The 12,630-nt window shown below is 53.0% G+C and overlaps 5 protein-coding genes across 5 annotated transcripts, besides 1 other annotated feature; 2 read left to right on the top strand and 3 right to left on the bottom strand.

Annotated features, from left to right (window-relative positions):
• Positions 1-12,630: part of a sequence feature (contig 1.140 614..26834(1)) that runs on past both edges of the window.
• Positions 324-516, bottom strand: ANIA_11588 (uncharacterized protein; the record flags this gene model as incomplete). Its single annotated transcript, XM_050611214.1, has 2 exons — positions 324-363; positions 434-516. 2 exons carry the CDS (start codon positions 514-516, stop codon positions 324-326), a joined length of 123 nt encoding a protein of 40 aa, XP_050467263.1.
• On the bottom strand, positions 2,569-4,186 carry ANIA_08137 (uncharacterized protein; the record flags this gene model as incomplete). The annotated part of the gene is made up of 2 exons (XM_676314.1): positions 2,569-3,348; positions 3,431-4,186. 2 exons carry the CDS (start codon positions 4,184-4,186, stop codon positions 2,569-2,571), a joined length of 1,536 nt encoding a protein of 511 aa, XP_681406.1.
• On the top strand, positions 4,600-6,271 carry ANIA_08136 (uncharacterized protein; the record flags this gene model as incomplete). Its single annotated transcript, XM_676313.1, has 2 exons — positions 4,600-4,743; positions 4,823-6,271. 2 exons carry the CDS (start codon positions 4,600-4,602, stop codon positions 6,269-6,271), a joined length of 1,593 nt encoding a protein of 530 aa, XP_681405.1.
• Positions 7,016-8,782, bottom strand: ANIA_08135 (glycosyltransferase; the record flags this gene model as incomplete). Its single annotated transcript, XM_676312.1, has 3 exons — positions 7,016-8,097; positions 8,338-8,498; positions 8,568-8,782. 3 exons carry the CDS (start codon positions 8,780-8,782, stop codon positions 7,016-7,018), a joined length of 1,458 nt encoding a protein of 485 aa, XP_681404.1.
• ANIA_08134 (uncharacterized protein) lies at positions 9,608-11,767 on the top strand (the record flags this gene model as incomplete). The annotated part of the gene is made up of 5 exons (XM_676311.1): positions 9,608-9,666; positions 9,723-9,735; positions 9,788-11,253; position 11,366; positions 11,735-11,767. 5 exons carry the CDS (start codon positions 9,608-9,610, stop codon positions 11,765-11,767), a joined length of 1,572 nt encoding a protein of 523 aa, XP_681403.1.

Genomic DNA, 12,630 nt, shown 5'->3' with positions numbered 1-12,630 from the left:
AGTTGTTGGAAACCATTTCACCCCGAACCCTACAACAGGCACAGGGTTAACCGGTTTCTTTGTCACGTCATGAATCCTTTATATAAGAGTACAATAGTAGGAAAACTCATTTAGATATCCTTGAGCATTCATCAGCTCAGGATTGGGCTAGCTCCCTTTGGAATCAAAGACCCTTGCCATTTTATTTGGCAGTTCTACTGCACCGCACAACACTTCTTTTATTTATTTACTAGCTACTAGCTGAGCCTGTGGTTACTGACCTAGAGGCAAGCCCTTTCATGCCTAAAGGCATGTATCAAAGGAGGCCCTGAAGACCCTACCTATTAAGCATGGGCCTCATACGCCAGTGTGTTTTCAGGGTAACTAACTGTGGCATAAAGTACCTGTAAATGCATAGGTTACCTGATAGCATATGCAAGAGCCTTGTACATACATCCGCGAATAGTACTTCGGAAGGTAGTGTCCGATGGTCCTCAAGAAGATGTATGGCACATCCTGGAAAGGATGAGTGTTCATTATTCCCTCAGCAATGTTCGCAGCTTCAGAATATCTTCCTCATTTGCACAATGTTTCATGTTTATTGGAGATTTGACTACGGATTCCAGCGCAGCTTTCAACATGCTCGGCTAATAGGTACCGGAAGTAGAAACGAGACCTCGCAAGATGCGCTAACTTGGATTCTTTCAAACAGTCCTAGAGTCACGAAAAAAGATAAATAACGAAGACAGCATACAGTGGTTAGGACCAAAGTAGCCCCAATCCGCTATGGGTCTACAATCGCTGATGGATGTTAAGCACTAAATAACATATTGCAGCTAATAGCCTCTACGGATTCTGATCTCGTGAGTCTCTAAGGTATGCGGCAAGCTTCTGCGGGCAACCGCATCATTTCAGACCTATAGCTGTCTAGATGGCACCTTAGTTGTACATCAATCAGCGCCACTCCTAACGGTACTGTCAGAAGAGCCTCCTGGCCTCATATACGCGCCTTGCGGCTCCGTCTTAATCTCGCTGTCTCAAACTCTCAAGTTGCCTGAGCTGCCATTCTGGCCGCGATAGTCTCGTACACAACGTCTTGTGAGGCACAGTAGTAGGTTGAGATTCGTTACGACTCGGGTGCCCCTTGATAGACTTGAGGCGCGCACAATGTCCAACGTAGAGGTAATGCGGAGCCTGACTTGGAGACATTGTAGACTTACGAAAGACAACGATTGGGCTATGGGGAGGGACTGAATTTTGCAAGACTATGTATCTGGCCAATGCCTGCAATGGTGACTGAGCCAAGGTACCTCAAAATCTCTCGTCCATGTACCCAGCCACTGTCACTTTTGCGCGGTCGAAGATGTTCAGTAGGAAGCCTTTCGCGCTGGACTCCATGCATATACTAGTGCTTTTTGAGGCTAGCCCTGAGCCGCCAGTTGCAGGTGATGTTACATCTGAACCTGGAACTGACCCGTTCCGGGATTTGGATGGTGATTGATGTATGACAAAAAAAATAACCGATGCTTCGTACCATCATCCATGAGTTCAAGATAGGGTCCTCTTTTGAGACATTCCAGCTCGCCGAGACCCTCCGCTGCGACACAGCCAAACGCAAAGAGCATCATCACTGCCTGCTTTAGGCTAACCGTAACCGCAGGTATCCATATTGCCAGGCGTGCCTTGTTGAGATTCTCTCATTCGTACCTCAAGGTATCCTCACTGTTGTGGGCCAGATACACCTAATTCATGGCCTTATGGCGCCCTACCCTCCCAAACCGCCGAGGTCGGAGCTATCCGCCAACCAGCATGTTACTTCACTGTATTGATTTGAGCACCTGCACTGATGAGTTTTACAGAGAGGTTGACCGCGGGCAATGGCATAGATAAAAAGCAAAGCCCCCACCGCCGGAATAGGACTGACTATTCTCGAGAATGTGTCCAAGACGCTGATCTCTTCAGTGCTAATTTTCTAGTGCGACGGGATTTGTCACGGGCAGTTCTGTGCCCTTAAGAGGGACGAAAAATTAGACGGGAGGCACTCCACACACTGCTGAATCCATGGATTGGAAGTCTTGTGCTCCAGGTTCCACGGTTTGAGGATATTTACAAGAGTATTCGGTCTCTCATCCGAACGGCCCGGATCCGAGACGCTTTTAGGCTCGCTCGAAGTCTAGGCCAGGCGGGGCCTTCAGGCGAGGTCGTGAACGACGTCGCGAGAGATCAATATACCGGCTAGGGCTCATAGTACTAGGTAGGCGGCCCAGAGTTCGTCTACATATCCAAGAGGGTATATAATCAACGAAACCACAGACAAACATGTTGAAAACAAGCAGTAAATCGTATATTTGTGTCACAAGGGTACGAGACAAAAGAAGAATGAAATAAAGATTGACAAATGGTCATCGAAGCCAAATCCGGAGCCTGCCGGATCCCAAATGGGCGAACTCTCGTACAAAGAAAAGGCGCTGCTCTAGCTTGGTATGAAAAGTGTGGACCGGAAGGAAAAGAATAGAAGAATAGAAAAACAGAAAGAGGGAAATGGGAAAGCGAGGAAATGAGGAAATGAGGAAATGAAGAAACGTCCTACTACAATCTCGCCTGGACAACCGGCTTCGACCACTTCGAAACAACCTGAGTAGATCCCAGATTTGCCTTGACCCTCTCCATAAACGCCTCCATCTTGGCGGGATCATAATACTTGGAATCAAATCCCATGCTCAATGTAACCCGCCCCCAGAGCGAAAACATGCCCACCCACGCACTCGGGTTGATCTGGCGCCCCGTGTGCACTAAGTCGTGTGTCCTGATGCTCACCCTGGACGACGCAAAATCCCTCTGAAGAGGGAGCGCGCCCTGCGGCGAGAAACCCGGCGCCTGGGGCGATGGGACGGGCTCGCCCTCTCCGGCAAGATTGGCAATCACCCTGTCTGCCGTGAAGGAGAGCGTTGAGATATAATGGGGCGAAGTCAGATGGGGTCCTAACTGGGTGCGAATCTCGCGTGCGAGAAGCAGTATTGTCTCCTGGGTTGAGGTGCCGGGCGCAAACCACTCCGGTTTGAATGGGATCCAGAGGAAGACGACGTCAGCGGCATTGGGCACGCGGTGGCGCCCTTCGGTGTCGACCCAACGTCTCGCGTTGCGTGTCATGCCGAGCAGAGCACCTGTTTCGTGGCCGCGCCCGTAGATCTGCTTGATGGAGAGCACTGTCGCTGCGGCGGCGGCGAAGGTGATGCTGATCTTTTGCTCGGAGAGAGCCGCCAGCAGTGCCTCAGATTCGGCCAGTGTATACCGCAGTCTTATACAGTGAGTGCCGTGAGGACGGGCGGCTGCGTCGGGCTCAGGGTACATAGCAATAGACTGGGGCATCTATTTCAGAAGTCGGACCAAATCAGCAAGGCATATTCACAGCAGGGAACCAGAAAAAATTCACACGAAGGGGCAATCGTACCTTTGAAGTATACAGCTCTGTCTGGGCCAAGGCGCCTTCAATCGCCCGTTCCTTATGCTCTTTTGTAGGCTGGTATCGTTCTTCGTAGGGAGTCATGGGCGTAAGAGGCAGCCGGGTCTCGAGGCACGAATAATCCAACTCGCGGACGTCGAGGTCCCGATCACCGGCCACCTCTGTAACTGTGCGGAAGAAGTGGTTGAAGAACAGCACGACGCTGTAGACATCAGCCAAGACGTGGCTGAAATTCCACACGAGACAGTGCCTCTCGGGATACTCAGGGCTCGCCGCGCCCGCCGTCACAAGGTAGAGCATATTTCTCTTCCCCTTCGTCGGTAGACGGCGACTGTAGGTCATGCGAGCTACATCGCGCGCATCTGCGTCCGAAACGACGCGGAAGGTCTCCTTTAGCCAGGCTGCTGCTTCCGTAGGAGTCTTCAGAGGCTCAAAGACCAGCCGCTGCGGCAACTCCGTGCCCGTGGATATCTGAATGGCGATCTCAGGGCGCGTAGAGTGGCAGAGCAGCCAAGCGTTCCGAACGCGTTGGATCAGCTCTGCTGTGGACAGGTTCGTGCTGAAGGGGAGCTCGACGGTCAGCTCTGTGTGTCCGTCGCGGACGTTTTGGTTGTAGCTGACGCCGGATTCGGTCGCGGCGCATTCCCGCGTCCAGCCGTTCTCGATTCGGCGCCATATCCCGGTGCCGTGGACGGTTTCGTCGCTGTGCAGACCGGGCGACTGGTATTGGATTGGGGTGGCCATGCTGGATAGGCAGCTGGTCGGTTAGACAGAGAGTGAGAGACGCTGGATAAAGCAAAGACTGGCCTGCGCGTCAAGAATGTCAAGTTTCAAGCTAGAACAAGGGATGCAGGATCAGATCAGATTCAAACAGCTGTGACAAGTCAAACCATGTTTGAATGCATCCCTGGCAGCGATCTGCAGGATCGACATGGTAAGAACGTGGAAACATTGCGGTGGACCCTCGTAAAATATCGATTGACGCCACCACGCCAGGGGTCTGATAGTCTTCGCCGCTATTGCAGGCTAAGGTCGCCGATCGGTTGCGTATCTACCCTGTAGTCAATGGCTGTATTAGTTCTCCTCGTTGCTGCCATTTCTCCAGCAGAGTACACTGCGTGGTCTACGGGTGAAGGTTCTCAAGCAGCACCTCCATCATGGCATCCCCAATTCAGCAGCCCTATGAGACGACTCTCCCTGAGCCAGTCTCAGAATGGAAGCTATCAGGAAGAAACCTGGTGCGACCCCTTCGCGGCGCCGAGCTGCTGGTGAAGCATTCTGAGCACTACTGCGATGGAAACGTGAGCCCATCCAACTGCATCCCCCATATTCAAGCACCGGTCTAATGAACTACTTGAAAAGTTTCAACTTACTGTACAGTCGACCATTGAGACTTCTCTGACCAATGCGCAACTCCGCCGCCGCCACCATGCGGCCTGGTACCGGACGCGCCTTGTCCACCCCGTCATTGGCGTTGAGTTTCCAGCCCTATCGCACGCTTCGTACGCTCTTCACCACACAGCCAAGGAGGCAGAGCACTGGGCTTCACGAACATGCATCGTCGAAACCGGTACGACCACCAACGACGTCTATCTGGCCCGCTCGCGGGAAAAGGCGTCCGGCATCTCCATGACGCTCGTGCTCGACCCCATCCGTGGCCCGCGCGGCTGCGTCCTGAACATGTCGCACACTCTCATTAGCTTGGACATCTTCCTCATCATGCAGGAGTTCATCGCCCAGCTTTCATGCCCAGATGCAGAGGCTGGCGTCGCGGGCGTATTCTCGCCCGAGGCAGAAACCATGCATGCGATCATCCCGCGTCTCCCACAATCCCTGAGCCATGTATACTCGCACCCGCACACTGGCGGCCCTAACCAGCGCCAGCCCACGCCCCAAGACCTTCAGGATGCTCTTGATACGTACCAGCGCACCCAGGACCGCTGGTCTCGCTCGTCGATCGGGATCCCGCTCCACCCCAACCACGCAATCAGGCGCCGAGCCATCCATAACAAAACAATCTCTTTCGAGCCCGCTGAGTCTCGGGCTGCATTCAAGTTCCTGAAACAGGCCGGTGTCTCCCTGACTGCTGCGTTCTTCGCCTCAATGACTGCCGCTATTGCACAGCGGTACCCTTACCGTGCACCTTCACTCGCAGCCGACTCTGCTCCTACCTCTGGGCCGCAGAATGTAGAGCCGGAGCTTGAACCCGAAGGAGCGCACCTCCTCTTCTCTGCGCACGGCCGGCGGTGGTTGGATACCTCTGCAGCCAATGGCCGGGGGCCCGTCACGATGCCTATCATCCCGTCGAGCGCCTGGGTGTCGGCCAAGGAGGTCGATCTGTGCCCAAGAACGCAACAGGGTCTACTCAAGCTCGCTGCCGCCATCGATGTAGCGCAGAATGAAGACATCACCTCTCCGCATATTATCCCCGTCTTCGATCAGCTGGCGCCAGAGCTTGCTACCGCTCTAGCCAACGCTCATACTCCCCCCAGTAGCCCACCTCCTCCGCCAGGGCGAGGCCGACCAACTCTCACATCGCAGGGCCAGTTCTCGAACGGCCGTGACCGGCAGGGGGCGGTGGGGATTCATGGAGACGAGACAGATGCGGTCCGGATGACGGACTTCAAGACCGGTGGCCGAACAACAGATCCCACTGTTTGTTTTGCGCTGAATAGCTTCCGCGATCAATTGAGATTTAACATGCTCTTTGACGAGAAGTTCTTTGACGTGACAGAGGTCATGCTCCTAGGGCATGAGGTTGCCGGCATGTTTAGGCGGCTGGTTGGACTTGATATGGAGCAGCAGTGGAGCGTTCGGGCGAAGCTGTGATTCATTCCCTCGCTTTTTTACTCTTATACCTTCTTTTCTCCCATTTCCTTGCCTCGTATCCTTTCTTTCTCTTATACCCAATTTTTCCTATTTTGGTTTATTTTTTGCTTTTTCCCCTTTGATAGTGTCCTACCACCTGCGTCTTGGCTAGCGGGACAGGCCGACTCTCATACTCCACATCTATGGACGCATAAGTCTATTCCTTCCTTTCCCTCTTTCTTTGGCTTTCTTGAAAAATTCTTTGCCGTGTACGAAACTGACTTAGAATGTCCGTCGTTATCCATATTGCTGATTTCTGACTCCAAAAAACTTTTCTGGATCCCTAGGTAGCAGCTTGGAATGGTACCTCCTTGCCCCGTCTACATCCCTGGACACCAAGCATATAGTAATATTATCGTGTACAATACAACTCAATAATAGTTTACCGTATGGTAGTTTTTACATTGCAGGTGAGCAAATCTGCCAAGCATGCGGTTTTGCGAAGTCTGGCCAGACGGTATGGAATAAACTCTCGCCACATATCCCTCTAGAGAACGTGAAGGTAGAGAAATATTATCCGAAATTTTGAGGTTGTATAGCTCTCAGTCATTTCATTAATTGCCGAGGTCAACATTGCTCGCTGATCACTTTTCGGTATAGTCTATATATGCACCAGAAATACCATCAAGGTAGCCAACAAAGGAAAAGCAACAAAGGAAACAGGGCTACCCAGCACTCGCTGGGCAGCAGGTATCACAGTTCACATCATATCACAATCTCCTTGACTGCCCCTGAGCCCGTACCATTCTTCTCTCCCAAGACGGGTGACAGAGGGGGCGTCAACTCCATCTCCATCCCAGAGTCAGTCGCATTCGACACCCTCTTGGTTGGAATCTTCTGTTCATTCTCAGCATGAAACAGGACAATCTTTGCTGCCGCTGCTGGTCCACCGGCAATCTGACTCCGGAATGCCCAGGCCCTACAGTTGCTCTTATATTCATCCCACTTTGGCCCGAGTAACGTCTCAATCTTGAGGCGGATATCATCGGCCTCGATGCGCGGCGGGTTCCTGCTGCGCAAGCCAAGCCCGAATTTTTCAGCATATAATCCGTACTCATGCGTGTCGAGCCATTGCGAAAGTACCAGCTGTGGAATGGCGAAATGCACAGCTTCGTTGAACGAGTTGCCGCCTCCATGGTGGACAAAGGCCTTGAGGGCGCGGTGTGTATAGATAGACTGTTGGTGCTGAATCCATGAGGTCAATCGGATATACGGTGGCAATTCGTCTTCCAACTTGACCTCTTTTTGATCGGGGCTCAAACCCGTGGTTATTGTGGTGGAGTGGCGGGGAGTGTGGCGACTGCGAGGACACCCGTTGATCTTGATCAGGAACCGTACTCGGCCCCCCATGTTTCGGTGCGCAGCTTCGAATCCCTTAATACATGCCCTAAATTCGTCGCTCTCCCAGACGAACATGGAGCCCATGTTAATGTAGACAACGTCGTGGCCGTGGAGGGCAGCGTCGTCCATCCACTCCAGTTCAGGGAACGTCGCTGTCAGTAGCTCTGGCTCTTTAGATACACCAGCACCTACGAAAACAAATTTGGACGACTGTTTAGGGCAGTCGATCATGCCGGGAGTGTTGAAGTGGATACCCGCTACGCATTTGTCGTCCTCCCAGTGTGGCGGGAAGTGCGCTGAGTCGCGGGTAGCACCGTACGACTTCAGCCCTAGACGCTTGATGATTTTGTGCTTGTCGCGTCGGTCTCGATGGATGCGGCTGTGGATAGATTCGCTGAGGGAGAGGTAAAGGTCTGCTTCTGTTAGCGTCATCTTGGCCTGCGCGGCTGGAGAGATAATGACATACTCTCAAAGAACGTGCCCCAGGATCCTCGACGATTCCAGGCGACGACATGCGGATCAAGGGGTCCTGGCAGGGCACTGAGCCCAGGCGAGCAGGGGATAGTGAGTATGAACTTGCGTCTTGACAGACGGGTGCCGGTTATACAAGACGGCGACAGAGCGTCAACGCAGACTGGCAAGTCAGCCGGGAGTTACCAGCACATAGGGTTGTAGCGCCAACTCACTCATATCAGGCTCAAGCGCATCCAGGTGCTTGCGCACCTTGATTGCGGTGGACGCGTGCTCCTCCGCTGGACCTAGCGCGCACTCAATGCATGTCTGCAGACTGACGGGGTCGCCAGGGACTCTCCGCATGAGATGCATGCGTTCTTGGATGAAAGGTGTGCTAAGCCATCGATCGAGGTCAGTTAATTGGCCGCCGGCTGGTCAACGGTTGGGCCATGCGGAAACATACACATCGTTCACAGTGTGACCGCTACCCAAACTGATGAAGCGAATCCGTGCTTGGGCGCAAGGCGGCCGCGCGTCTCTAAACCGGTCAATCTTGACTCGGCCAGACTCTGCAGAGAGAAATGTCACGGTGTGTCCCTGGGCGACGAGCTGCTCCGCCGTGGTGAGCTGGACGTTGAGCTCGCCCGAGGCCGGGTTGCTCAGAAAGGCAATGTGCATGACCGAGACAAGCTGTTGACACGGAGAAAACAACTACCAAGCGTGCAATGGGGGAGGGAGGGATTATGACTCGGTCAAGCTGGTCGAGTGGGATTGCAAGCGTAGGGACTGGGTACTTCGCGAGCAAAGCATGGCGTGTGGCTTGACAGCTGCGAAAGGAGAGGAGCCTCTTAGATTGCGAACTACGGGACTGGCGGTTTAAAAGACGATCGGCCTGTGGGAATTGTTCTTATCGCAACTGCTCCAGCTCGACGGAAACGGCATGATGGTGACTTTGATCAGCAGAACGTGGCCCGTTTACCCACTAAGACCGCAGGTCGTTCCTTTGGGTCCAGCCCCAGGGCCGGGGATTGGCCAGAAGCCAGACTATTTGGGCAGGGCTGGCAGGGAGGAGGTTTAATCCCGCAATTGCATCAATTTCAGGGCAACCTCTTCCCGATTTAGGATGTGGCAATAGTCCGAGATCGGCCGATTGGCAGTCGCAGTGGAGCCAATCGATTTGGAAGGGTTTTGATCCTTTTAGGCACGGCGGAGTAAACTCTGGATCCCTGAAGTAGATCTCAATGCCATTGTGAGTCTAATTGTTACGGTAATGTTGCTTGCCAGCTATGTTATCGCCACTTAGGGTTGGATTCGTATCCGCGACACCCCCCTGGTGTCGTACCCCGTACCCCTTTAACCCCTTGCCTCCAGTACGCTTCAGATTGCTTCAAACCCCATCTGCTGCAGGGCCCCTTGCGTCGTTTACATAACTATCTCCATGAGGTAGCAGTCCCTGCATTAGCCATCCATACCGAATAAGGCAGAAATAGTACTGGCTTCAAGATGGATGCCGACGAATATACCCCTGTCCCCCTCACGCTTTTGGACTCTACGGTTGGGAAGTGAGTTTGTGGCCTTTTATAAGATGCTGAAAAAGTACTAATCTTGCTCTCACCAGTACCGACATTATTGTGCGTAGACTGCCAGGTTCATTTTTGGGTAAGATGGTTACTGATTTATTAGGCTCGCACCAGTCTTGTCGCTGACGCACCACTCTCGTTCGACAAACTGCAAGAATCATGGTACCGTGCCCTTCAGGCCAGGCCTATCCTGCAGGCGCGCGTCCGCCGCTCTAGGACTGCACCGTCCGGCCTGGAGTATCATGTCTTCACGCCCAAGGGGATGGCCAAGTATCTTGAGCGCCAACAGTCAGCTCCTGATCATCTCAAAGACTTTTTCTGCTTAGACGAGTCTTACCGATCCATCACTGACTACTGCGGCGGATTTGGGGTGGGACCAAGCGCCCCCAGTCACTCATACAACGTCTTTGTCGCTGATGCGGCAGATCCAGAGGACGAAAAGCGCTGCACGGCGTTCAACGGCGTGCAAAACATGCAGGAGCTTCTCGAGACGGACCGGCCACAAATTACAGTCCAGGTAACCCGGTTTAGTGATGCTACCCTGATCACCTTCTCTGTCAGCCATATCATCGGCGATTTATTCACGATACAGACTCTCTTCAAGTCGTGGGAAGCTGCCTTGCATGGGCAACCCCTCCCGCCGTTTGAAGACCTGGGCAAGGATCCATTCACTGCCTACGGACCAGGCGGCCTCCTAGCAGGCAAAGAGGTTACCTCGAGCTCGCCTCCACTGCCTCCGGGCTGGCGAATTTATGGCGTCTTTGACAAGATTCGGTTCCTATACCGGTTCCTATGGGACAGCCACATCTCGCGGCCAGAGAAGACCATCACTCCCAAGTACGTCTTCATCTCCAATGCCGAACTTTCAGCGCTCCAGGCGCAGGCGGAGCGCGATCTCACACAGCTGGAAGCCAAGCGCAAGCAATCCAATAGCGGGGGTACGGCACTCAAAGTCTCGCGGTCCAATATCCTCCTTGCCTGGCTCCTCAAGCAGACCAACTCTCACCTGGGCCCCAACGAGATCGTCACCCCCGTCACCATCATCAATATTCGCGGCAAACCACCCACCGGAATCGCAGATACAGACTTCCCCAACCACAACTTTTATGGGGCCGCCTTGCCCGCCCCGCTTGCTGCGCTCAGAGTCCGCGAGATCATCGCGATGCCCATAGGCGAGCTCGCCCTCCACGTTAGAGAAGGGATCATCGAGGCCTCAAAGCCAGAAAACACCAGGAATCTCTTGGCCTTCTTGGTGAACAATACCCTCTGGAAAAAACCCTCTAGCAAGATGGCTCTCTTCAGCCCCCCGAACCACAGATGGGCTGGCCTGACAGATTGGCGTGCCGGCAGACTGCATGAATTCGACTTTACTCCTGCACGGCTCGATAGGAACGCTACTGGGGCCGGTAATGATAATGCCAAGGTTAGCATCTGTGGAATTACCTGCCATATGCTCACGCCCTTCACGCAGCGGGATCGCTGGGCTTGTATGGGTGATGCCGCTGGGGGCACCTGGTTCTGGGGTGCTGTTGCGGACAAGCAGTGGAGGGACCAACGCGGGTTCGGCAGGTATACCCATTTGCATAAGAGGGCGAGCAAGCTCTAGTGTTGGGGTTTGGAGTTGTAGTGTATATTTTGTATAGTGTGTATATTTTATCTTCTCTGCTGAATATGTATAAAGGGTATATAGGTTACACAGATTGTATATATGGCTTTCAAATCATCATACCGCATCAGCAGCAGAGGCTCGATGACGATAATACCTGTCTGTCGTCTCTTTGGCTTCTACGCTGGCCAGTTAGGACTTTCAACCTAAATTCTCGGAAGGGGCCGATTTGGCTACGACGGCAGTTTGCGAGTAAGCACGATAACAGGATCCCGGATGGAATGCTCTAACGGCCAATCGCTCTTGATCCGCCTTTGCGTGCTAGGTCGGCGGCGAGGGGAACATTGACAATATTCCTGTTCGAGCTGGCCATGCAACTGAAGAAAAGGAGACGCTTGCTGGATGCTGTGTTTGGATGTTAAACGCCGCGCTCCTCTCCCGTAGTTCCCCAAGTGGAAGTATATCAAGTTCAAGTAGGAAACTGTCTAGAACGTCGTAAACAAAAAAGATGGCTGCTCGCGAGCAACGGCAAATGTAGAGGTTGACTGCAGTGACATTATTCTGGCATTTGAGCTCTGGAACCGTCGCCTGGTTATATTTGAATTTCTACTCTGTTCGGGTATTTGGGCTCTGGAGACTGTATTATATGTTAGGCGTGGTAGGTTTACGGCCTTTTCTACCCTAATTGGTAAACCTGATTGGTACACTACTGCATTGTGCTTCAGCATATCTATGATCAGGGCTTGATGTGGGGTATTTCAGGCTATGCACAGTCCTCCCTTAGCTATCTATGCACAGAGAGTTCATATGAGCATTGTTGCTTGATGCTCATGCTTGGTTTGATAGTCTATTTTCAGATGGCGTCAGTCGTATCTAACCCTCTCCTGCATTCACGAAGGCTATGCCCGTTCATGTCGGTTTCGTACCTCCTTTGCCCTCACTCACTGAAATCAACAAACAGTGGCAGGCCCTAACGTTGTCACTCACTTATCCTCGCTGGCGCTGACAACAGCCCAGTTCCCTAATTTCATGCGTATGGTCTACCCCGGCCGACTGCGTCTGCTGTAGAGGGTAGACTTCTTTAGTGATCCTTCACGCGCAAGTGACCGAGCTCAATTCCGCCAAAGACGCGGCAGACTCTCAATGGGCCCCGATATTCGGGGGGTTTTGGGAAGAGGGTGCGAAGAGGCATGCTACCCTGCACTGCATGCTCGCAGTAAGTTGTCCGGCTATCTTCTTATAATGTGGGTAGTTGGTCATACACTGGCCTATTAGATTAACCAGTAACATTAGTATGTTTCGGTGGTTCTGTGATTCCTGAGGATCGGCAGTTGGCAGTG

This window comes from Aspergillus nidulans, chromosome II, assembly GCF_000011425.1.
Source record: "Aspergillus nidulans FGSC A4 chromosome II".
NCBI lineage: Eukaryota > Fungi > Ascomycota > Eurotiomycetes > Eurotiales > Aspergillaceae > Aspergillus > Aspergillus nidulans.
Note: the sequence above shows the minus strand (reverse complement) of the source record. Positions and strands in the feature narration are given on the sequence as shown.